At 37.3% G+C, this 26,960-nt stretch overlaps 2 protein-coding genes across 4 annotated transcripts in view; one reads left to right on the plus strand and one right to left on the minus strand.

Moving 5' to 3' along the window:
• STAP1 (signal transducing adaptor family member 1) overlaps positions 1 to 26,960 on the plus strand; it is a 57,172-nt gene that overhangs the window by 20,878 nt on the left and 9,334 nt on the right. The window contains exons 6-8 of one of the 2 annotated variants that reach the window (XM_077137009.1): positions 499 to 627; positions 6,946 to 7,015; positions 8,918 to 9,014. In XM_077137009.1, the coding sequence (XP_076993124.1) occupies positions 499 to 627; positions 6,946 to 7,015; positions 8,918 to 9,014 (296 nt within the window). The remainder of the gene's footprint in view (positions 1 to 498; positions 628 to 6,945; positions 7,016 to 8,917; positions 9,015 to 26,960) is intronic. The other variant, XM_077137010.1, reaches the window with a different exon arrangement.
• Positions 9,431 to 26,960, minus strand: part of UBA6 (ubiquitin like modifier activating enzyme 6) — a 127,307-nt gene continuing 109,777 nt past the window's right edge. The window contains exon 36 of one of the 2 annotated variants that reach the window (XR_013165897.1): positions 9,431 to 9,775. Coding sequence is in view for 1 of the 2 variants with exons in the window: in XM_077137007.1 (XP_076993122.1) it covers positions 9,764 to 9,775 (12 nt within the window). In the remaining variant the exon portion in view is untranslated. The remainder of the gene's footprint in view (positions 9,776 to 26,960) is intronic. The other variant, XM_077137007.1, reaches the window with a different exon arrangement.

Here is a 26,960-nt window from a genome sequence, read left to right on the forward strand (position 1 = left end):
TACAGAGTTCTGTAGGATAGTTTTGTGAGCTGCTTCCTACACACAGGGCAAGTTCTAGGATGGCAAGTCCTTTGGCCACCACCAGACAGATTGGAGAAGGTGTATTAGCTTTCAGTATGTGCACAAACCTTACTCTGCTCCCTCTGGAACTGGGACCAGGAATCTATAGTAGGAGTGCAGGCTGGCTCCATACTGAGCTAGTGAGAGATAGGGGAAGTTCCTGCCAGGGCACCATGAGATCCTATCACTTTTTAAGTAGACTTTTTCTTGATTTGGTGCTTGCCCTGTTAGTGCAGTCCTTTGCTTTCCAGAGCTTTGAGAAAGATATTTCTGCCCACTTTTGTTGGTTGTTCAAAGCCTCTATAGGGAACATCTCTATAGGAGATGCCCTGAAGCATCTCATGCTGCCATCTTTCCCATTGTAGTAGCACTTTTTCATGTAATAATTTTTATCAGTTAAACAAAAAATTCTGTTTTGTTTTTTTCTCATTTCTGTAGATGTTTTTATATAGTGTCCCGACAAGAAGCAACTGAGATGCTTGAGAAGAACCCTTCTTTGGGAAATATGATCCTGAGGCCTGGTAGTGACAGTAGAAATTACTCCATCACTGTCCGACAGGAGATAGAGTATGTTTAATTTAAAAATTTATGGAATCATTAAAAAGCATGATATCACCAAGGTGGTAAAATCATACAAGTTCATATTGGCACCTGCTATGTGTTCTGTTGGGGCTAAAAATATGAAACCAAAGATAGAGAGGGAGTGTCATATAAGCAATGCTAAAGATGGATCCCTGGCTAATATTTGCAATAGGGAAGAAGAAGAATGAGCAACCTACTTGGCTTCTGGGTACAGTTCTGTTGTTCATTCATTTATTCAATTCAAGTAATTGATTGAGTAGCTGTTATGTCCCATGGAAAGTTATAGGCATGGAGGATACAACAGCAAACAAAACAGTGCCTTTGTTTTCAAGGAGCTTCATATTCTTATGAGTAGACATGGACTACAAAAACACATATCACTAAAAATATTGTAGGTATGGTGGGGTCAATGGAGCAAAATAAAGCAGGGTAAGAGAGAGAGGATTTCTCGGGGGTAATGCAAAGATAGAATTTTTGTGGTTGCTATAGTTGCTTTCATATAGAATGGTGAGGGAAGAACTACTGTATTAACTGACATTTACGCAGGGACTTGAAGGAAGTGAGGGAACAAACCATTCGAATTCCTGGGGCAAGAATACTCCAGGCAGCATGTGCATATGCCCTCAGGCAGGAGCATACTTAGCATTGTTCAAGGAACAAAAAGACTTCACACTGTGACTTCAGTGGAGTGAGCAAGGATAAAGCGGTAGAAGATGAGATTTCAGAAGTGGAGAAGGGCACAGAACACTCAAAACCTTACAGGTCATTGTAAAGGCAAGAAGCCACTAAACTATGATAAATAAAGAAGGGACATCATCTGACATCTATGAAAAGGACCACTAAGGATTCTCTCATCAAAGTTAATGATGTTTCTGATAAAATGGTTTACCTTTGATAAAGTCAATAACATCTATATGCAAAAAGTGAGTTTTCTGTGTACCTGGGTAACCAGATCTTTTAAATTTCATTCTAGCTCTCAGAGTCTATGAATGCTTGCATTTCTATAGGGATTCTGGCTTACTTAATACTCTCATTGTTCATAATGAAATGTTACTTTCATTTAAGTAACATGTTAATGTTACTTAAGTAAAACAAAGATTTACTTAAGTTTGTGTTCCTTTTTTGCCGTATATGAAAATATTCAATAAATGATTATCTTTCATATAAAAGCATAAACAGAACTTTGATTCTTGAATTTGCTATTCTTGCTTGGAATAATATTACTCTATTTTTTTTTTTTAGCCATAACACATCTATCAATAAATCTATCAATCTAACCCATAAACATCAGTATTTCTAGATATATTAAGTAGGAAGACACTGACTGTAAATAAAAGTCAATAAAACAATAACTTATAGAACAAAATTAAAATTATGGCTGCATTGCTAGTATAAGCCATTACTGAAAGGCAAACTCAGCAAATTCACCAGGAATGAGGCGAGACAAAGGAGTTCAGGCAAAGGCTTTACTTCAGGGAGAAACAGAACCCCCCAGACAGTGTTTCAAGAGAGAGAGAAATGGCCCCAACAAGGTGGCAAAGATAGGGTTTTTATGGTTTTTGGGTCTATTGCCTAGTTTTCAGATATAGGGGGCTAAGTTAGGAGTTAGCAGTTTTCCACTGGTAAAGTTTAAAATTTAAAGGCTGCCTTAGGCATGCAGGGTTGTAAATGCCAGAGTGCAGACAGTGAGTAAGGGGAGTTTATGCAAGAATGCATCTGCCAGAGGGTGATGGCTGAGCAATGGGAGGTTATCGCAAGAGGGCAGCCGATGGAGGGTGAAGGAGATGCCAGGCTGGTATGGGATGGGGTGAGAGAGACTTTCTGAAATATTTGCCAGAGGTAGTTTATATCTTGGGGGGATGGGTCCTGTCCTCCAGGCCTAACAATTACCCCTTAAGTTTCATGCACTTCCCAATTACTCTGTATAAACAGAGATTTGTCTTTATGTACTAGCCATGTACACTGAACAGATGGCAAGAATTTTAGATGGTAAATCAGATCCTCCTTCTGTGTGTGTGTGTATAAGAGGATGTGTGTGTATGTATGTGTGTGTTTTTTTACATAATGAAATGTCTATTTCAACCTGTTCTTGTGGTTTCATGATATTTTATGTTTATTATAGGCTGACATTAAGAGTTAATGGATTTTCAACCAGTATAATGGAATATCATAGGTTATCTTGATACAGTTTATTTGATTTTTAATTTAATTGTCTATCTTGAAATGAACCCAAAGGAAATTAAAGTTATGAATGACATTAAATGCTAGTGATCTTAGAAGAACTCCTGGGAGAAAAGTGAATTTTTCTGTTTAGTATATTCTCGTCAAAGACCTTGCCCTTTTAGGGTTTAGGAAATAAAACAAGAGTATCATATAATATACAGAATTTCACTAATTCCCTACTTCTACTTTTAAAAATGAGGATTTACAATTGAATTAAAATTTATCTAGCAGATTTGTAACCCAAAAGTCTTGAGAATTGCAAAAAGAAATTCAATCCAAAGTCTTGAAAGCTAAATTAGATCACACAAAAGGGTGATTACTTTTTCCTTCATATTTATTCCTTTCTTGGTCAGTTTGATTGTTTGATCCAATTGTATGTGAAGCCTGTGGTACTATTCTACCTGAAAACCAAAAGCAAGTTCCTAAGAGCTAATGGCTGTAAAAGACTGTATAGTTCTTGCCAAATTGTAGCCTGACCTCTTTTAAAGTAGTCCAACTTTTTGCATTCCATTTTCCATACAATTGAGCTTTGAGAAATACAGCATCTTCTTGCTATGGTATGGTTTGTGATGAAACACAGTAAGTTTCTATACTTAAGATATAAATCTACTTCTTAGTTTTTACTTATACTTGTCTTGTATTTAAGTTATATTCAAACTTAAGTGAAAGAGTCTGGCTAAGGAGCTCAAACAAAATTGTGAAATTCTAGTTTTAGTAAACCACTTTCAATTTGAATTCATGTGGAAATTCATGATTTTATATAGCTGATGGTCATAAAAATACAATATTTCTGGGAAAATTCTAATCATTCCCCCAAAAGTTCATATTTAGAAAGTAAGAAGTGAAGTAGAATGGTCAAACTAGAACATTCTAACATTGGAGTGAGCATGTACTTATTTAGGCTTTGGGGAATAGTTTATGTTTTATTGCAGAAGCTGTCCCTATGAGCCAAATATTTCTTATCATGTCAAGGATTGTTACTTGTGTCTCTAACACCTCCAAACAGGTTATTTAGAATATCTGACAATGATATATTCTGTTTAACAAATCACTTAATTTGAAGGACAGCAATTGTAGAGAGGATTAGAATTTTAACTCTAACTTAATTTTTTAGGCTGTAGAACTTAATTGAAAAGATTTTGACAGAATCTATACTATTAGGGGAGAATCTGCGTTACCCACAAAATCAATTTATTCATTTACAGATTATAGACTAAATGTTCAATCATGCAGGTTAAATGAGTGTGTCTGGGATAACACTCGTTGAAAAGAACATGTTGGTTTACAAAGCAGTGCTTGAAAACAGACTCATCCGTTAACCAATCAGCTGTAGGAGGGTAGGTAGTAGTTCTCAGGAGAAAACAAAATTAATTTGATGCCAAATTATCAGGTGACTCTTCTCTAGATATCAAATATCATCTACCTTTACCCACCCCCGTGCTATGTGAATTCATAAAACACAAAGTTATACTTACAACAAACTTCCTGATATTGTTTTATTTTCTCAAAATTGTCATGACCAGGTGGCAGGCTGTTACTGTATAGATACTCTGGAAAGCCATTAGTCCAGGAAACACTAGAAAATATTAACCTAAAATTCACTCCTTTGCAAAAGTTAGGGTCAGAAGCTAAGAACAAGAACTTATAACTATATTCATGGCTATAAATATTTAATAGAATTTACTTCTTTCTGGAGGTCATAGTCAGGAAACCGTAATACAGCATTTTTTATTAATCTTTTTTTTTTAATCTCCCCTTTTATTCCCTTGAAAACAAAACAAATTTTTTCAAAGACAAATCAAAGGTCTAAAATGAGAATCAAAATCTAATGGAATTTGTGTTCCATTTGATTTTCTGCTTCAGAATTTAATCCTATCAGCCAGAAGTTCCACGAGACCGTGTTGACCTTTGCTACTTTGTCACGAGCAATGATAATGGTGACAATATGATGGATATTTCTAACAACAACAATCACTAGTCCATTTGTAGAGTATCATTTGTAGGCACTGTGTGAAATGCTTGACAAACATTTACTTTAGGAACAGTAACTTCTTTGAGACAGACAATATTTGTAAAAATGAAGACACTGAGATTCACAGAAATTATTAAATCAAAACAATACATTTAAAAAGTAGTAAAAAATAGGTATAATTTACTGAATGCTTATACGTGCCAGAAACTATTCTGAGGACTTTACAAACATTAACTCACAGCAACCCTGTAAGGCAAGCATTACCTCCTCTATTTTATAAATGAAGAAAAGGAGATTCAGAGAACTCACAGATGAGAAACAAAATTAGAAAGCTGATCTTTCTGCTTATAAAGACCGTATCCTTCAAGCTTTCTATTAGACTTTTAAGGAATAGTAATCACTAATTTCACAGAAATAAGGAATTCTATGTGGTAATGGTGAGAGTTTTCAAAAATAATTACTAATGCGAAGTTACTAATAGGGAGATCTTTTAATTGTATGGACAAAATTTAAAGACAAAGCCAGTCACGCCAAGGAGACTTCCTCTGTCCAAAAACGTTTTCTTCATCAGGAATTCCTAAAGGATCAGCATTAAAGCACATTGCTTTTTGTTGTTGTGGGAGGGATTTTGGTAGGCTATGCGTTATGCCATGTTTAGGTAGTAAAACTCTAGAATAAGCCATTATAATGAACTTACAAGCTGTTCTCAGTGCGATATAAAACCGAGAGAGGATTCGGACATAATAGTGGATGAAGAGAGAGCTCCTTAAATAGGAGACCTCTGTGTAGTTCAGTCCTAGAGGAGTGTGAACTGGAAACAGAGGAAGGTGGGAAGACGCTACAGGCAAGTTTAACCTTATGGACAATTGTATTTTGGACAGCTTGTGTACACAGGACAGATGTTGAATTGCTTTATCTTTCAAGCAAATGAAAGAGTGATAAATACTGTTAACTTTTCAACATTAAAAAAACTTTTGGATATGGTATATGCATTTATTATTCAGCTGTAAAAAGGAATGAGGTTCTGATACATAACGACAATACTGGTGAAGATATGTCAAATGAAATTAGCCAGACACAAAAGGACAAATATTATATGATCTCACTGACATAAAATCATTAGAATATTCAATAAGGAATCACAATAAGGGAAATAAGAAACCGAATGAGAAAATAAAGGTGTGTTTTCTTTTTCTTAAAAAAAAAAAAGGTTTTGGTCCTAACATTCTTGCCATCTGAATCAAGGTATTTCAATACAAACACACTGTTGTTCAGAAGAAACCGGCATGGACGCCACTTCTACTCTCAGTATAAATTTGTTTACTTGATAGCAGATAGATGTGGGCTCAATATTTTAAAAATTCATTTCCATAAATATTTGTGTGCCTAATGTTGGAATGCAAAGTTGAATAGAATGTGCATCTTGTTCTTAAGCAGTTCATAGTCAATACAAGGCCATTTGTTTAGGACGGTAATGATTTAGAGTGCTATGTGACAGCAGAACAGGAAGATATTAAGATTCACCTGCTATACTTACAGTCCAACTATGTATTCATGTAGTACCTAAAACCTAGGATTTTCCATATCTCTAAGTCAGCACTGAAGATAGCAAATATCCAGGGTGATATTGCTGGCAGGAAAAATAGTCATTGAGAGATTTCTGATCAGACCAGTGATGAAGTGAAGTAGAAAGTAATTTTCTTTCAATATTTTTTCCTCTTCCCTTTTTAATGTAAAGTAGATATAGTTGATGTGTACATATCTACATGGAATTTTATGCCTGTCTTTTAAAAGTTATTGGCATTTAAAGAAAGTTTCTCCCTGAAACTTTTAGTTGTTGATAGTTGTTGATGCTTTTTTTCTCACTTTGTTACTCTTTCTCATTCACCCACTCAATGACCTTGATTTCTTAATCCAATAGTGTATAACCCTAAAAAAGAGATGTAGCAGGGCAGATAAGTAGAAAACCAAAAACCATAAGTTTTTTTTTGCCAAACCACAATCATGAGAACATAGGTTTACTATACAGGTGACATTTTATACTTGCTTTAGTTTGCATTGATCCAATAGTCTGATCTAATGGAAATGAACTATTTGTTTCATTTTAGCATGCCAAGAATCAAGCACTATAAAGTAATGGGCATGGGAAAAAACTATACCATTGAACTGGAAAAACCTGTAAGTACTATTTCCTTGTTGTTGATAAACTTTCTCCTGATTCCTGCCAAACCTACCTAACAGGACCCAAAGAAAGGTGAAAAAGCAGACTTCTTGCCTAAGAAACTAATGCTGGAGAAACATAGCGATGTAAGGAGCCCTGGAGGTGACAGATAACTAGGTGAGAATTGAGATGGAAAAACAGCTGGATGAGGCAAAGTAGAAGTTAATCTGCTTCCAATACTTCTACTTTTCTTTCCTTGCAAGTCTTTATCAACATATTTACTTCAAGGAAAGAAAAATAATTTTATTACATATCTGTATTATATCTTTCAGTTATAAGTATGTAAATGTATTTCTAGTGGAAGAAATCTTTGAATGCCTTCTCTTCTAACAACTGCCATATAACAGTTCAGAAATCCCTCTTGGTAGCAACGTAACAGTGAAGAAAGGGTTTCTCCGTTATCTGCAACTCTTCTCCCATCTCACCTAACTTATCATGAGTTGATACAATATTATTACCACCCAATTCTGTGTTAGGCACAAAGTTAAGTATTTTACATGTATCATCTGATTTTATCCTTATCCTCACCCTGAGGTAGATATTGTTATGCCTGTTACACAGATGAGAAAATCGGTTTTTATACTCTCAACCAATGAGAATGTGATGATGTGCTCAGTTCCAACATGCTAGAAAAAGGGAGTATAGCTCTCTGATCCTAGGCTACAGTATGGGAGAGACGGGGCCAGACAGTGTATATCTGGTAACACCTAAAGGGAACTGATGGGCCATGAAGATATTTGTATTTCCCAGAAATTGAACTCCTAGATCCACTGTTTCTCCAGGCAACCATGTGTTGATCCAATTGAAGAAAGAACAGTATGGTTAAATTTACTAAAACCCTTGAAGTGTAGGAGTGACCTCAGCCAAGAGCAAGGAGCTTCTAATTCATATATCCCACTTACAACTTTGTTATAAATGCTTCCCAGAGCCTCTCAGTTCTCATATTCATGCCTGACTGGGCTTTTACAAAATTTCTAATGAAGGAAGATGGGAACTATAGCTAAAGAATAATACAGAAAACCAAGATATTGGAGGCAATAGCCAGGGAAGAAGAATGAGCTTCTGCAACTGGTAAACTAGGGTACATTTATTTGTCATTAGCTCATACAGTCCACAGTGCAAGGAAGGCTAACAGCCTGAACTGTCTTTTCAGTTTTCATTCTTACGGACCCTCTCTCCCAACCAGATGTCTTCTTGTGAATTATTTTTCTTCTTCGAGATGATCCTGGACATCTAGGTGTAAACTGATTTTACTTGCATGAAAATATTGGCTTAGTGGGTGAAAATACTTTTCAGTTACCCCAAACTAAGTATCTTATTACAATGAGATATTAAAATGCTTACATTCTCTGGTTTTATGGGCTATTTAACTTCAAGCAGAAGAAAACAACTATGGTTAACTTAAGTAAAAATGAACTTATTTTAAGAACATAGGGAGCATGCAGAATAATTGAAAGAATAGAAAACCTTCAGGGACTAGGAAGCAGTTACTTGTACTAAAAATCATCTGACTAGGAAGCTGCTATCCTTCCTTGTTCCTCTACTCAAGATTCAAATTTCAGGAAGGAAGCATTTTTTGGCCTAACTTGAGTCACATTCTTATAACTTGATGGGGGAGAGCAGGTGCTAAATATAGTAAAGCAGACTATATATATATATATCCACCGGGTAAGAGGTAATTCCCCAACAGGACATTGAAAATGGTTAAGAAAGGGAAATGAGATGCTTCGATAGGTGGAACTATGTCATGTAATAAGCCATCGAAGTGAGGTATTGACATGTTTGTCTGGAGGTCAGGACATACATAATAATTTCCTTTAAATTTCAGTTGAGGTTTCCCTCATTCTCTATTTTTACAGGTGACACTTCCAAACCTTTTCAGCGTCATTGATTATTTTGTGAAGGAGACACGAGGAAATTTAAGACCATTTATATATTCAGCTGATGAAAATCTTGGTATGTTCTGCATTACATTGCTATATTAAGTAAAACAAAACAAGCAACAACAACAAAAACAATTCTGCATATGATTTGAAATATCAGCCAGGTAGGAACTTAGTTCAGCCTTTAATACCATCCATTTGGAAATAACTCTGTTACTGACTCTGAAAGTAAGGTAGTAATAAATATCCTGTACATAGGCCTATTCTAGGGAATGATAAACTCTGAGGCAATATATTGTGACACTTCATTCCATCATTCTATGTGGCTTTATCAAACACATAGATAAGAAAAAACAAACAAACAAACTCTATATATAGAGTCATGGAAACCAAATAGGAAATTTAAAAAAATGCTCTGTCAACAATGCTGGCTGCTCCAGACTGATTAACATGGATGAGGATGAAGGAGAGACTATGGGAATTGGTCTTTAAGAAGTGGATGACTCAAGAGAGAATTTTATTTTAGTATAAGACAGAATTCAAATTGCAAGATAATAAGTAGTGAGTGGGTGGTGAGGAACTACAGATAAAGACTGTAGTCAAGACTGCTTAAAGAATTTGTGGGGCATTCTTGTTCTTAAATTCTTAAGAATTTCAAAGTGGTAATAGCAGAATGTAAAACCAAAACATGGTGCCCCTGTTTAACTGGGAAGTCGGATGCCCATGAAACCGGCCTTGTTTGTAGTTCCATTTTTAGCAGAATAAGACAGGCTGGATGTGATAGTTTCTCTCCTCCTTTGAAATAGTCCCTGGTGTGCATAGTCACTTGGTAAGCTGTAAACAGAAGAGAAAATATATGCAACTTGTTTGAATTTCATGATTACTAGAACAAGTCTCTTTCTTATTGATTGTAAGGGAAAACAATGTTGACTACCTATATTAGGGGCATATCTAGAAAGTTTCACTAATTAAAAGGACAGCAAATTTGAAAGTTCAAGTTCTTCTTAAAACATAGCCATGATTCTTTTGAAACCAAATAAATAAAAATTTTCAGAGTCTGAAGAAACTTTAGAAGATTATCTAGTACAATCTCACTTTGTATGGGAATCACCTGTTTTATTCACTATAGGAAATACCTCTAAGATGAGGCCATTCAGCTTGTTTGAACATTTCTAATGATAAGGGGCTCATTTACTGTTTAAACTTCCTTCTAAACAGTGCTTTAGCTGCATCCCACAAATTTGGACATACCATATTTTCATTTTGACTCAATTTAAATATTTTCTAATTTCCCTTAGACTTCCTCTTTGATCCCAAATATTTGGGGACTTTCAATATCATTTTGTTAATGATTTCTAGTTTATTTCTGATATGGTCAGAGAATATAATTTGTATGATTCCAGTTCTTTTTAAATTTTTTATTTGTCTTATGGTTCAGAATATGGCCAGTTTTTGTGAATGTGTTGTGTGCACATGAAACGAATGCGTATTGGTCTGCTGTTGGATGTGGTGTTTTGTAAATGTCAAATAGGTCAAATTGGTTGATAGTGTTGTTCATGTCTGTAATATGTTACTGATTTTCTGTCTACTTGTTCTATCGATAACAGAGAAAAGAGTGTTGAATTCTCCAAGTATAATTATGGATTGTCTATTTCTACTTTCAGTTCTATCAGTTTTTGCTACATGTATTTAGAGGCTCTGTTGTTAGGGTGTGTGTTAGCTTTCTATGCTGCATAACAAATTACCACAAATTTACTAGCTAAAACAATACATTATTATCTCATTGTTTCTGTAGGTCAGAAATATGGACATGGTTTATCTGGGTATTCTACAAAGTTGCAGTCAAGGTATTGGCTAGACTGTCTTCCATAGCAGCTGTACCACTATACATTCCCACCTGCAGTGTATAAATGTCCCAATTTTTCCACATCCTCTCCAATATTTGTAGCTTTCTGTTTGTTTAATAGCAGCCATTCTTGTAGGTGTGAGGTAGTATCTTATTGTAGTCTTGATCTGTACTTCCTGTACAGGTAATGAGAATGAGCATCTCTTCATATACTTTTTAGCCATCTGTATTTGCTCTTCAGAAAAATGTCTATACATATTTTTAGCCCACTTTTTATTTGGGTTGTTTGTTCTTTTGATGTTGAGTTGTATGATTTCTTTATGTATACAGGAAATCAAACCTTTATCTGATGTGTGATTTCCAAATATTTTTTCCCATTTAGTTGGCTGCCTCTTCATCTTTTTGATAGAGCCTTTTGAGGCACAAAAGCATTTGATTTTAAGGAGTTCCTATTTATCTATTTTTTGTTGCTGTTGCTTGGGCTTTGGGTATAAAGTTGACGAAGCTACCTCCTATTACTAGGTCTTGAAGATGTTTCCTACATTTTCTTTTAGGAGCTTTATGATACTGGTTCTTATGTTTAGATGTTTGATCCAATTTGAGTTAATTTTTGCATAAGGTGTAAGGTAAGGGTCCCTCTTTTATTCTTCTGGCCAGTGATATCCAGTTCTCCCATGCCCATTTATTTAAAAGACTATTTTGGATTTGGGAATCTTGTTGAAGATCAGTTGACCATAGATTTGGTGATCTGTTTCTGTGCTCTTGAATCAATTCCATTGGTCAATACTTTTATCTTTGTGCCAGCACCACATTGTTTTGACCCCTGGGGCTTTATAATAAGTTTTAAAATTGGGAAGCATTAGCCCTCCCACTCCATTCTTCTTTTTTTAGGATGCTTTTAGCTGTTTGGGGTCTCTTTCCCTTCCAGATGAATTTGGTAACTAGCTTTGCCAAGTCTTCAAAACACCTTGATGGAATTTTGATTGGCACTGCATTGAATCTGTAGATCAATTTGGGTAGAATTGACATCTTAACTACATTTAACCTTCTTATCCATGAGTAGGGAATGTCTCTTCACCAATTTAGATCTTCTTTGATTTCTTTTAACAATGTTATGTAGCTTTATGTGTCCAAGTCCTTTACATCCCTAGTTAAGTTCATTCCTAGAGAGTTGATTATTTTAGTTGCTATTTTCAATGGAATTTTTTCCTTAATTGATTCCTTGGTTAGGTCATTGCTTGTGTATAGAAACATTACTGGGTTTTGTACATTAATTTTATAACCTGCCACCTTGCTGAATTTGTTTATTAGCTCAAGTAACTTTGTTGTAGATTTCTCAGGATTTTCCAAGTATAATAGCATGTCATCTGCAAATAATGAAAATTTTACTTCTTCCTTTCCAACTTGGATGGGTTTTATTTCTTTTTCCTGCCTGATTGCTCTCACTAGAAGTTCTAGTACAATGTTGAATAACAGTGGTAACAGAGAGCATCTTTGTCTCATTTCCAATCTTAGGGGGAAAGATTTCAGCCTCTCATCATTGAGTACAATGCTGGCTATGAGCTTTTTCATATATGCCTTTTATCATGTTGAAGATGTTACCTTTGATTCTTACCTTCTGAAGTGTTTTTATCAGAAAAGGATGTTGAATTTTGTTGAATGCTTTTTTAGCATCAACCAAGATGATCAAATGATTTTTCCTTTTCAATTTGCTAATGTGCTGTATTACATTAACTGATTTTCTTGTGTTGAACCATCCTTGCATTCCTGGTATAAACCTCACTTGGTCATGGTGTATAATTCTTTTAATGTGTTGTTGAATTCGATCTGTTAAGATTTTGTTGCAAATTTTAACATCTATGTTCATTCGAGAGATTGGTGTAGTTTTCCCTTCTTGTAGCATCTTCACCCAGTTTTGGTATTAAAGTGATGTTAGCTTCATAAAATGAGTTAGGTAGTGCTCCTTTTCCCTCAAATTTTTGGAAAAGTTTGAGCAGGATTGGTGTTAGTTCTGTTTGGAATGTTTGATAAAATTCCCCTGTGAAGCCATCTGGCCCTAAGCTTTTATTGGTAGGAAGATATTTGATGATTGATAGAATCTCTTTACTTGTGATTGATTTGTTGAGATCTTCTATTTTTTCTTGAGTCACTGTAGCTTGTTTGTGTGTTCCCAGGGATTTGTCCATTTCATCTAAGTTTTCTAGCTTCTTGGAGTATAGTTGTCATGGTATCTTCTTATGATTTTTTTAAAAAAGTTTCTTCAGATCCTGAAGAATGAGACCCCTCTCATTTCTGATTTTATTTGCATCCTCTCTTTTTTTTCTCTTTCTCAGCCTAGGGGTTTATTGATATTATTGATTTTCTCAAAGAACCAGCTTTTGGTTTTATTGATTCTTTCTATTGCTCTACCATTCATTTAATTCTGCTTTAATTTTGTTATTTCTCTTCTTCTATTTGCTTTGCATTTAGTTTGCTGTTCTATCTCAAGTTCTTCCAGGTAAGCTGTTAAGTCCTCAATTTTTGTTCTTTTGTCTTTTTTTAATACAGGTATTTAGGGCAATAGATTTCCCTCTCAGTACAGCCTTTGCCACATCCTATAAGTTATTATATGTTGTGTTCTCATTTTCATTCATCTCCAGATAGTTACTGATTTCTCTAGCAATTTCTTCTTTGACCCACTCATTGTTTGAGTGTGTTATTTAATCTCATATATTTGTGAAAGTTCTTGTTCTTTGGTGGTTATTGATTTCCAGCTTCACTCCATTGTGATCAGAGAAAGTGCTTTTAATAATTTCAGTGTCCTTCTTTATCTCTTTTCATGTCTTTAAATTTAAAGTCTATTTTGCCTGATATTAATATAGCTACTCCTGTTTTCTTTTGGTTACAGCTTGCATGGAATGTCTTTTTCTGTTCTTTCATTTTCAATCTGTTTTTATCCTTTTGTCTAAGATGAATGTTTTGTAAGCAGCATATAGATGGATTATATTTCTTAATCCATTCTGCTAATCTGTATCTTTTAATTGGTAGGTTAAATCCATTAATATTCAAGGTTATTACTATAAAGGCATTTCTTGAATCCACCTTTGGATTTTATGTGTCAGATCTATATATTCTTTTCCCTCTTTCTGTTTTTATCCTTTAGGTTACTCTTACTGGTACTCTTCAATTCTGTGCCCTCTTCCAGAACCCCCCTCTCTTTTTTTTTTCAGCCAGCAGAACTTCCTTTGGTATTTCTTGTAAGCTGGTCTGTTGTTGATGTATTCTCTCAGCCTTTGTCTGTGAAAATTTTAATCTTTCCCTCAGTTTTGAAGGACATTTGGCTGGATACAGAATTCTTCTTGAGGTTTTTCTCTTTCAGGATCCTAAATATATCATACCACTGCTTTCTTGCCTCCATAGTGCCACTTGAGTAATCCAAACTCAGTCTTAGGTGGTTTCCCTTGTATGTAGTAGATTGTTTTTCTCTTGCCACTTTCAAGATATTCTGCTTCTCTTCACTTGACAGACTGATTAGCATGTATCTTGATGTAGGCTTATTTGTATTTGTTCTATTTTGACTTCTTTGGGCTTCTTTGCTTTGCATATTTATGCCTTTTATAAAGGTTGGGAAGTTTTCCCCCATATGTTCTCCACTAATTTCCTAGCCCTTTACTCTTTTCTTCTCCTTCTGGGACATTGATGATTCTTATATTTGTGTGCTTTGTTTTGTCCATCATTTCCCCAAGATCCAATTCAAAATTTTCCATCTTTTTTGTCATATGCTCTTTTGTGTGTTCAAAATCCATTGTCTTGTCCTCTAGGTCACTTTTTTTTTCCTGCCTCTTTAAATCTGTTGTTGGGCATCTCTAGCACATTTTTTATTTGGTCTAAAGTATCTTTAATCTCTGTGATATCTGCTATTTTTCTGTTTATTCTTTCAAATTCATCTTTATGCTTGTCTTGTGTCTTCTTGATCTCTTTTTTTATTCTGATGTCCATGTTTTTTTTTTAAATAATTTTTTATTAATAAAAAATTACAAGAAAGAAATGCAAACATCCTTAATATTTGTTCACTCCATTCTACATATATAATCAGTAATTCGCAATATTATCACATTATCACATAGTTGCATATTCATCATCATGATCATTTCCCAGAACATTTGCATCAATTCAGAAAAAGAAATAAAAAGACAACAGAAAAATAAAACAAAAACAGAAAAAGAAAAAAATTTTTACATACCATATCCCTCACCCCTCCCTTTCACTGATCACTAGCATTTCAAATTAAATTTATTTTAACATTTGTTCCCCCTATTATTTATTTTTATTCCATATGTTCTACTCATCTGTTGACAAGGTAGATAAAAGGAGCATCAGACACAAGGTTTTCACAATCACATGGTCACATTGTGAAAGCTATATCATCATACAATCATCTTCAAGAAACATGGCTACTGGAACACAGCTCTACATTTTCAGGCAATTCCCTCCAGCCTCTCCATTACATCTTGGATATCAAGGTGATATCTACTTAATGGGTAAGAATAACCTCCAGGATAACCTCTCGATTCTGTTTGGAATCTCACAGCCATCGACACTTTGTCTCATTTCACTTTTCCCCCTTTTGGTTGAGAAGGTTTTCTCAATCCCTTGATGCTGAGTCTCAGCTCATTCTAGGATTTCTGTCCCACGTTGCCAGGAAGGTCCACAGCCCTCGGAGTCATGTCCCACATAGATAGGGGTACTGTGGTGAGTTTGCTTGTTGTATTGGCTGGAGACAGAGGCCACATCTGAGCAACAAAAGAGGCTCTCTTAGGGGTGACTCTTAGGCCTAATTTTAAGTAGGCTTGACCTATCCTTTGTAGGATTAAGTTTCATGTGAACAAACCCCAAGACTGGGGGCTCAGCCTATAGCTTTGGTTGTCTGCACTGCTTGTGAGACTATCAATAATTCAACTTGGGGAGGTTGACTTTTTCCTGGTTCTCACTTTGCAAATACTTTTCCACTCACTGATCAAATCACTCTGGGATTCATCGGGGCATCACTCTGGACAAACCAATAAAATCTCATGTCCTACCCAAGGTTCCATGTACTTATGTTGTTCAACCAACTATCTACATAGGTTATATTAGGAGATGCACTAGTCAAAATATAAATTTTGTACGAAATAAACATTTTTTTATTTAGCCTCACACATAAGTTAAAATTTTAAAATATTAATTACCATCTATTTTCAGCACCCTGCAGTAATGACATTCTGTTCTTCCTCATGCAAAAAACATTTTTAAATTTGTACATTTAGTCACTATCATTATACACTCTAGGCATTCCTAGATTATACCTAGGTTATACAATCTTTATCGTCCATCTTTCTTTGTGATTTCATTTATGCCCCCAGCCCTCTTCCCTCTATCATTGTCACATTCAGCTTCATTCAGTGTTTTAACATAATTGTATTACAGTTAGGTAGTGTTGTGCTGTCCATTTCTGAGTTTTTATATTCAGTCCTGTTGCATGATCTGTATCCCTTCAGCTCCAGTTACCCAATATCTTACCCTATTTCTATGTCCTGATGGTTTCTGTTACTAATGAAATATTCCAAGTTTATTCACTAATGTCAGTTCATATCAGTGAGACCATACAGTATTTGTCCTTTTGTTTTTGGCTAATGACACTCAGCATAATGTCCTTAAGGTCCATCCATGTTGTTACATACTTCATAAGTTTATTCTGTCTTACAGCTGCATAATATTCCATTGTATGTATATGCCACAGTTTGTTTAGCCACCCATCTGTTGATGGACATTTTGGCTCTTTCCATCTCTTGGTAATTGTAAATAATACTGCTATAAACATTGGTGTGCAGATGTCCGTTTGTGTCCTTGCTCTCATGTCCTTCGAGTAGAGACAGTATATAGATGGGTCCTGTTTTTTAATCCATTCTGCCAGTCTGTGTCTTTTGATTGGGGAGTTTAATCCATTAACATTTAGTGTTATTACTGCACAGGTAGTACTTCTAATATTTTGCCTTCTGGATTTTATATGTCATATCTAATTTTCCTTCTTTTTACCTTTACTCATAGTCTTCTTTTCTACACTCTTCTCCACACCTCTCTCTTCTGTCTTTTCGTATCTGTCTCTAGTGCTCCTTTTAGTATTTCTTGCAGAGCTGGTCTCTTGGTCACAAATTTTCTCAGTGATTTTTTATCTGAAAATGTTTTAATTTTTCCCTCATTTTTGAAGGACAGTTTTGCTGAATATAGCATTTTTGGTTGGCAGTTTTTCTGTTTAATAATTTAAATATATCATCCCACTATCTTCTCGCCTCCATGGTTTCTGCTGAGAGATCTATGCATAATCTTATTAGGCTTCCCTTGTACATGATGGTTTGCTTTTCTCTTGCTGCTTTCAAGATTGTCTCTTTCTCTTTGACCTCTGACATTCTGATTAGTAAATGTCTTGGAGTATGTCTATTTGGATCTATTCTCTTTGGAGTATGCTGCACTTCTTGGATCTGTAATTTTAAGTCTTTCATAAGAGTTGGGAAATTTTCAGTGATAATTTCCTCCATTAGTTTTTCTCCGCCTTTTCCCTCCTCTTCTCCTGGGACACCCACAACACGAATATTCGTGCACTTCATATTGCCTTTCAGTTCCCTGAGTCCCTGCTCATATTTTCCCATTTTTTTCCCCTATATTTTCTTTTTCTTGCCAGATTTCAGATGTTCTGTCCTCCAGTTCACTAATCCTATGTTCTGTCTCTTGAAATCTTCCATTGTAGGTTTCCATTGTTTTTTTCATCTCTTCTACCATGACTTTCATTCCCATAAGTTCTGTGAATAGTTTTTTTCAGACTTTTGATTTCTTCTTTTTGTTCATTTCTTGCCTTCTTCATGTCCTCCCTCAATTCATTGATTTGGTTTTTGATGAGGTTTTCCATGTCTGTTCATATATTCTGAATTAATTGTTTCAGCTCTTGTATCTCATTTGAATTGTTGGTTTGTTCCTTTGACTGGGCCATATCTTCAGTTTTCCTAGTGTGATTTGTTATTTTTTGCTGGCATCTAGGCATTTAATTACCTTAATTAGTTTATTCTGGAGGTTGCTTGCACTTCTTTTACCTAGGGTTTTCTTGCTGGATGAATTTGTTGTCTATCTATTCTTTGACATTCAATTCAGCTTTATCTGGACCTCTAGCTTAAGTTTTAACAGAGGAGAATTTTTCAGTTCTTGTTTTTTTGTTTCTTGTCCTGCTTGTATGGTGCCTTTTTCCCCCCACATTTAGAAGGGTCTACTTAGATATTATAGATCTCAGCTGGACTTTCCCAGACCAAACTGGCCTCCTATAAGGAGGAAAGAGTCACCTGCATCGGTTTTCCCTGAGGGTGAGACCCAGCATGTTGAAAGTCTTTCCTGTAAAGCCTCTGGACTCTATTTTTCTTATCCTGCCCAGTATGTGGTACTTGTCTGCCTGCAGGTCCCACCAGCATAAGATGATGTGGTACCTTTAACTTTGGCTGGGGGTGTGGTGGAGACATAGGAGAGGTTGTAGGCTGGTTTTAATGGTTTCAAATTACCAAGCCCTGGTGTCTGAATTCCTTGAGAAAGGGATTCCACCTGGGTTGGGCTTCACCCATCCCCTGGGGAAGGCACAGGTTCCAGAGAAGCCCTCAAATGAGTTTGTTTCTGCCTATACCTGGGGCAGTTGCAGACTGAGGAGCCCTGCTGCTGTATCCAAAGGCAGTCAAACCTTGTAGAAACACAGCCACAAAAACTTCTTGTTTCCTTCTTTTTTTCCCCTTTTTCCATCAGCCCTGCCCCGTTGGCACCAGGGCAAAAATGAGCGACCTCTGCTTTGACCAGGTTCACCTGAGCCGGGGGTCTATTTTTAGTAGTCAGAATTTGTTAATTAATTCCACATTTGGTGTTTGGTTGGGCTCAGCCCCTGCTGCTGGTAAAGTCTCTTTCCTTTCCCCTCTGGTAAGCAGCCTGTGGGGGAGGGGCACTGGCCACCGCGGCTTGGGGAACTCACAGTTCTGGGGGGGCTTGAAGCCAGTCCAGTTGGTCCAGATTGGGGTACGCTGTGTGTCCGGTCACCGACGTGGCCCCAGGAGCTGTTCTGTATGGTGTCTAGTTATTTAGTAGTTGTTCTGGAGGATGAACTAAAATGCACACATTGTTAAGCCGCCATCTTGGCCTGAAAGCTTCTTGATCTTTTTTATGTCATTAGCTGCCGCTGATAGCTTCAGCCGGGTCGCGCGACTGGAGCACTGGGTGAATTAGGGGGCGAGCTCGCGGGAAATAAACCTGGGTAAGCGAAACCTAGCCGTCTCAGCTAGGGGACTGAAGGACTTGAGCCAAAGGCCAATTAATCAGCACAAAGCTTTTTATTGTTACATCGTAAGAGCTTAGGTACCGAAGCGGCTCAAGTGCTCTAAAGACCCTGAGCTCTCAGAGAGCTCAGGTTATATGCAGTTGCACAGGGGGAGGAGTAGGGGAGAGGGTAGGGGGTTCGGAGAGCCAATTACACAAGCTAAAAGGTAGTTGCTAGGCAAGGGCGGCAGAAGATAGCTAGAGGCAAGGACAGAATAACAGGAAGGCTTGTAGTTTTGAGATAAGCTACTGAGACGGGAGGTTTCTGATGAGAGGGGGAAGGGAGAACAGTGAGTTAGGCTACAGACATGAGAGACAGGGAGAGAAGGTAGAAATGATTGACAATTTTTAAGTATGACTAGGCTCCAATCCCTGAGAAATATGCCACAATTAGCCATCTCACTGATTTTATTTAGTAAAGCAATATGAACACCTTTGATTAGTTGTTCCAAAGTCTGCATCTCCTCTGGTGCTTTAATTTGGTAATTAAACTGGACTGTATCAGTCTGCATCCACATATGGTTAGTGATCTTCTGTTTTCATGGCATGTAAATATCAGTAGTCTAAAGCTTTGTATTTGCGAGATGGGTATGGATGTGGTGCATGGAGAGGGGCACAACAGTGCAGTGATGATGATGTAGGGATATGCATGGATCAGGGACTCTACACTCTTACCTGTGAGCATGGGGTGGGGGTCACTTGGTTGTGGATGTGCTGTGTGGGGGCTGTGGTGGAGAAGTGAACCTCAGGTAGGCCTTGGAGTACAGGAGCAGGGTGTGGTATGGGGGCACACAGAGATAGGGTATGGCAGGAGATGGATGGGGGTGTTGAGCAGCTGTGCTGGGGCTGGTATGTGGGCAGTATGTGGGTGGGCATGTGAAGTGGGTGGGTCATGGGGCACAGGGAGGTTGGGGCATGGGTGTGTCTTTGCACAGGGGAAGGGTTCCAGGGGGGTCATTGTGCAGATGTTGAGTGTGTAGGGGTAGGCACAGGACATGGAGTTTGTGGGACATGTGCCAGGGGCATGTAATTATGGGCAGACAGGACCCTGGCTTGGATCCACAGGTGCAGGGATGGGGTGGTGTAGGGGTGCCCGCCTGTGCAGTGCAGAGGCTACATGGTACAGATGTGCCAGAGAGCACCTGCCAGGTATAAGAGAAGGGCACTTGTTCCATGAGGTGGGGCAAGGGTGTGCATGCATGTGAGATGGGGGGGTGGGGCACAGGGGTCAAGGGGTGTGTGCATGGATACATGGGTACCCAGCAGAGAGGATATGGCTGTACCAGTGCATGGATCTGGGGGGCAGGCCATGGTGTGTGCAGGTCTGCGGGTCATGGCCCTAATGTACTAGCATTTGGGGGGTAGGGCCCTGGTGCGCATGTGTGCAGTACTCAGGGACAGTAGGGTGGGGTAGTGCCTGTATGGCCCAGATGTGTAGATCAGTGCCTGCTCAGAGCCAATGGGGTATACGTGCATGCAGACATCTGGGCAGCTGGATGCTGATGTGCATGTGTGCAAAGCTCAGGGTGGGGCTGAGCAGGGCTGAGCGACTATGGGTTATGGTCTGGTGTGGCCCAGGTATGAAGGTGAGTGCCTACAGCAGGGATTAGTAGGTGACTGCCTACAGGGGGCAGGGAGGGGGAGATGGGTGTCAAGGGGCTGGCGAGGGTATGTGGGTTTTGGGAGGGGTGGGGCAAGACTATGCATTTGCGAGAGTCGGGCTGGCACAGGCTTGTGTACATGCATGGGGCAGGGGTGTGGGGTTGGTATGCATGGGGAGAGGGGTAGGGGTGTGGGTGCTTGGAGCACGATGGGGGTGGGTGGGTAACAGGTTTCAGGCCCATGGGGTGTGGGGGGAGTCGCTGGTTGTGGTTGGCGTGTGAGGGTTGTGCATTTAAGGAATGTGGCTTGGCTTACTTCCTTGTCCCGGTCTTCCTGTGTGTGAACTTCTGACAGCTCCAGGCCTCCATCTGGAAATGGATGCACTAGGTTGTTTGCACTAGCTAGCCAGTCTCCAGTTCTCTGCATCTCAATTCTGCTTTTCCAACCAGGGCCTCCCTTTGGGGTGTGGAAGCCCCTCCCAGGTCATTTATACCCTGGAATCATTCTCCTGGTCTTCTTTCTGTCTCTTCTCTAGCTGTTCTTTGGAGCAGGGGTGAACTCAACCTATCCTATTCCATCATCCTCTCTCTTTTTTACTGAGATATATTTACATATCCCGTAGTCATCCAAAGTGTACAGTCCATCACTCACAGGGTCATCATATAGTTGTGCATTAATCACCACAATCCATTTTTGAGCATTTTGAACAAAAAATATACATACAAGAATAAAAATAATGAAAAAGAACATCCTATACCCCTTATATTTTTATTTGTTTTTTGTCCTTATTTTTTTACTTATCTGTCTACACACTGGTTATAGGGAATGCCAGCCACAAGGTTTTCACAATCACATGGTCACACTGTAAAAACTATATAGTTATGCAGTCATTTTCAAGAATCAAGGCTACTGGAATATAGTTCAAAGGTTTCAAGTATTTCCTTCTAGCTTCTAATCCACTAAAAACTAAAAAGGGATATCTTATAATGTATTAGTATAAAATTAAGAATGACCTCTTAACTGTTTGAAATCTCTCAGCCATTAAAACTTTACTTGTTTCATTTCTCTTCCTCCTTTTGATCAAGAAGTCTTTCTCAATCCCAGGATGTCAGGGCCAGGGTCATCCTTGGGAGTCATTTCCCACATTGCCAGGGGGAGTTACACCCTTGGGAGCCATGTCCCATTTAGGGGGGAGGGCAGTGAGTCTACCTGCCAAGTTGGCTTTGAGAGGCCATATCTGAGCAACAAGAGGTTCTCTTCGGGTGACTCTTAGGTATAACTATAAGCAGGCTTAGCTTCTCTTCTGGAGAAGTAAGTTTCATAAAGGCAAGCCCCAAGATTGAGGGCTTGACCTATTAAACTGGTAATCCTCAATGCTTACAAGAATATTTGGAATTTGCCAGGTGAGGAAGCTTAATATTTCCATATTTCCCCTGGTCCCTCAAGGGGACTTTGCAAATGCTTGTATATTGTCCGCCCAGATAACTCTGGGATGTATTGGGGCACCACACTAACCTGTACAAACCCACAAGATATCACTTTATATTCAAGGTTCTATGTAATTAAGGTGTTTGAATAAACTGACCATACACATTAAATAAGATAGTGTGCTACACAAAACAAATTTTGTACCAAATAAGCATCTCTTACTTTGTTCTCACATAGTTCAAATTTTAAAACACAATCAATATCATTCTTTACCCTTTAGTCTTATTTAGCTTAGTCCTATCCAGATCTGCTTCATTCATATCTCCAATTGAAGTCTGATCTCTTTTTCAGCTTTTTAAACAGTTGTTGTGTGGGAGAATACTGACTTTCACAGATGCAGAACTCTAGTCTTAGGTGCCCACAGATACCCAAGGTTCTAGGGTCTGACCAGGTTCTTCACAAATAGGTCACCATCTCAGAATAGGTTCCTTTAGCATTGGTTGCCAGACAGATCTAGTGGTAACAAACCTCCTTCAGTTTTCAATTATCAGGATATGCCTTAATCTCTGCCCCATTTTTTTTGTTTTTGTTTTTTTTTTTTTTACATGGGCAGGCACTGGGAATGGATCCCTGGTCTCTGGCATGGCAGGCGAGAACTCTGCCTGGTGAGCCGCCGCAGCCCAACCTCTGCCCCATTTTTGAAAGAAGATAACACTGGTTATGAAATTCTTGGCTGGCAGTTGTTTTCTTACAGCACTTTAAGGATTTCAACCTACTGTCTCCTTACCTCTATGACTTCTGATGAGAAATCATCAATTTACTTAGGACTCCTTTTGTATATAATACGTTGCTTTTCTCTTGCAGCTTTCAGAACTTTCTCCTTGTCTTTTGACAGTTTGACTACTACGTGTCTGTATATATTTCTCTTAAAGTTGATGTCCTTGGCATTTGATGAGTTTCTTGTATGTTCGTATTCTTTTTTTTTTTGCTAAGTTTAGAAAAGTTTCCTGTCATTATTTCTTTGAATATTCTTTCTGCTCCTTTCTCTGGGATTTTCACACTACATATCTTGGTACGCTTAATGGCACCCACAAGTCAGTTAGGCTATTTTAGCCTAATCAATGTATAAGCAATGACTCTCAGTATAATCAGAGCTATGCACTCATCACAATCAATTTTAGAACATTTTTAATGCTCCAAAAAGAAAAACACCACATTCCCTTTACTCCCTATTATTGACACTTAGCATTGGTGTGGTACTTTCATTACAATTGATGAAAGACTATTAAAATATTACCATTAGGTATACTCCATAGTTTGCATTTGGTGCATTTCCCCCCACATAACATCCTATTATTAAACGCCTTATAATAGTGATATATATTTATTCTAGTTCATGGAAGAACATCCTAATATTTGTTACTTCATTCTTGGCCCACAACAGGGCTCACTATGTTATACAGTTTCATGTTTTATTCTGTTTCCTTCTAGTGACATGCATGACCCTAAATTCCCTTCAATCACAATCACAAGTACAATTCAGCAATGTTAATTACACTCAAGATAATGTGCTAACAACACCTCTATTTCCAAACATTTACAATCAACCTTATTAAAAATTCTGTACAAATTAAGCATCAGCTCCCCATTCTCTTCCCTCATTATCTTTAGGTAACCTATATTCTGAATATTAACTCCATGGGTTTGCTCACTGCAATTAGTTCATATTAGTGAGATCATACAATATTTGTCCTTTTGTGTCTAGCTTATTTCACTTTAGATAATATTCTCATGTTTCATTCATGCATACATATCATCAGATGCATCAGGCCTCCATTTCCTTTCACAGCTGAATTACATTCCATCATACATACATTCCACATTTTCTTTAACCATTCATTGGTTGATGGGCACGTGGTTTGTTCCCATTTTCTGTCAATTGTGAATAATGGTGCTATGAATATCACTGTACAAATGAACATCGATGTGTAAATGTCCATGTCCCTGCTTTCAGTTCTTTAGAGTATACCTAGTAAAGGGATGGCTGGATAATATGTCAATTCTGTACTTAGGTTCCTGAGGAACTGTCAAGCTGACCTCCACAGTGGCTGTACACTTTGCTTCTCTTTTTATCCTTTTAGTTGCCCTTACTGATATTCTTCATTTCTACACTCTTTTCCAAGGGCCTCTTTCCTGTTTTTACATCTCAGCTGGCAGAACTCCCTTTAATGTTTTTTATACAGCTATTCTCTTATTAACAAACTCTCAGTTTCTGTTAATCTATGACTAGTGTAAATGCTCCCTCATTTCTGAAGGACTGTTTTGCCAGTTAAAGCATTCTTTTTTTTTTTTAATTTTTTAATTTTATTTTTTTAAATACCAAAAAACACCTAACAAATGCAAACATTCCTATTTTGATCATTCCGTTCTACATATATAATCAGTAATTCACAATATCATCACATAGTTGCATATTCATCATCATGATCACTTCTTGGAACATTTGCATCTATTCAGAAAAAGAAATAAAAAAAAACAGAAAAAAAATTTATACACACCATACCCCTTACCCCTCCCTTTCATTGATTACTAGCATTTCAAACTAAATTTATTTATTTATTTAGTTTTTGACCAGTGGGAACCCTTTTTTTTTTGTTTTTACCATGTGAAAGGTGATGATTTTTTTTATTAATTAAAGAAAAAAAAGAAATTAACACAACATTTAGAAATCATTCCATTCTACATATGCAATCAGTAATCCTTAACATCATCACATAGATGCATGATCATCATTTCTTAGTACATTTGCATGGATTTAAGAAAAGAGCTAGTAAAACAACAGAAAAAGATATAGAATGTTAATATAGAGAAAAAAATAAAAATAATAATAATAGTAAAAAAAAAGGAAAAAGAAAAAAAAGACACAAACAAACAAACAAACAAAAAAAAACCCTATAGCTCAGATGCAGCTTCATTCAGTGTTTTAACACGATTACTTTACAATTAGGTATTATTGTGCTGTCCATTTTTGAGTTTTTGTATCTAGTCCTGTTGCATGGTCTGTATCCCTTCAGCTCCAATTACCCATTATCTTACCCTGTTTCTAACTCCTGCTGGTCTCTGTTACCAATGACATATTCCAAGTTTATTCTCGAATGTTGGTTCACATCAGTGGGACCATACAATATTTGTCCTTTAGTTTTTGGCTAGACTCACTCAGCATAATGTTCTCTAGGTCCATCCACGTTATTACATGCTTCATAAGTTTATTCTGTCTTAAAGCTGCATAATATTCCATCGTATGTATATACCACAGTTTGTTTAACCACTCATCTGTTGATGGACATTTTGGCTGTTTCCATCTCTTTGCAATTGTAAATAATGCTGCTATAAACATTGGTGTGCAAATGTCCGTTTGTGTCTTTGCCCTTAAGTCCTTTGAGTAGATACCTAGCAATGGTATTCCTGGGTCGTATGGCAATTCTATATTCAGTTTTTTGAGGAACCGCCAAACTGCCTTCCACAGTGGTTGCACCATTTGACATTCCCACCAACAGTGGATAAGTGTGCCTCTTTCTCCGCAACCTCTCCAGCACTTGTCATTTTCTGTTTTGTTGATAATGGCCATTCTGGTGGGTGTGAGATGATATCTCATTGTGGTTTTGATTTGCATTTCTCTAATGGCCAGGGACACTGAGCATCTCTTGATGTGCCTTTTGGCCATTTGTATTTCCTCTTCTGAGAGGTGTCTGTTCAAGTCTTTTTCCCATTTTGTAATTGGGTTGGCTGTCTTTTTGTTGTTGAGTTGGACAATCTCTTTATAAATTCTGGATACTAGACCTTTATCTGATATGTCATTTCCAAATACTGTCTCCCATTGTGTAGGCTGTCTTTCTACTTTCTTGATGAAGTTCTTTGATGTACAAAAGTGTTTAATTTTGAGGAGCTCCCATTTATTTATTTCTTTCTTCAGTGCTCTTGCTTTAGGTTTAAGGTCCATAAAACCACCTCCAATTGTAAGTTTCATAAGATATCTGCCTACATTTTCCTCTAACTGTTTTATGGTCTTAGACCTAATGTTTAGATCTTTGATCCATTTTGAGTTAACTTTTGTATAGGGTGTGAGATACGGGTCTTCTTTCATTCTTTTGCATATGGATATCCAGTTCTCTAGGCACCATTTATTGAAGAGACTGTTCTGTCCCAGGTGAGTTGGCTTGACTGCCTTATCAAAGATCAAATGTCCATAGATGAGAGGGTCTATATCTGAGCACTCTATTCGATTCCATTGGTCGATATATCTATCTTTATGCCAATACCATGCTGTTTTGACCACTGTGGCTTCATAATATGCCTTAAAGTCAGGCAGCGTGAGACCTCCAGCTTTGTTTTTTTTCCTCAAGATATTTTTAGCAATTCAGGGCACCCTGCCCTTCCAGATAAATTTGCTTATTGGTTTTTCTATTTCTGAAAAATAAGTTGTTGGGATTTTGATTGGTATTGCATTGAATCTGTAAATCAATTTAGGTAGGATTGACATCTTAACTATATTTAGTCTTCCAATCCATGAACACAGTATGCCCTTCCATCTATTTAGGTCTTCTGTGATTTCTTTTAACAGTTTTTTGTAGTTTTCTTTATATAGGTTTTTTGTCTCTTTAGTTAAATTTATTCCTAGGTATTTTATTCTTTTAGTTGCAATTGTAAATGGGATTCGTTTCTTGATTTCCCCCTCAGCTTGTTCATTACTAGTGTATAGAAATGCTACAGATTTTTGAATGTTGATCT

The sequence above is a fragment of the Tamandua tetradactyla genome, chromosome 19 (genome assembly GCF_023851605.1).
Source record: "Tamandua tetradactyla isolate mTamTet1 chromosome 19, mTamTet1.pri, whole genome shotgun sequence".
Lineage (NCBI taxonomy): Eukaryota > Metazoa > Chordata > Mammalia > Pilosa > Myrmecophagidae > Tamandua > Tamandua tetradactyla.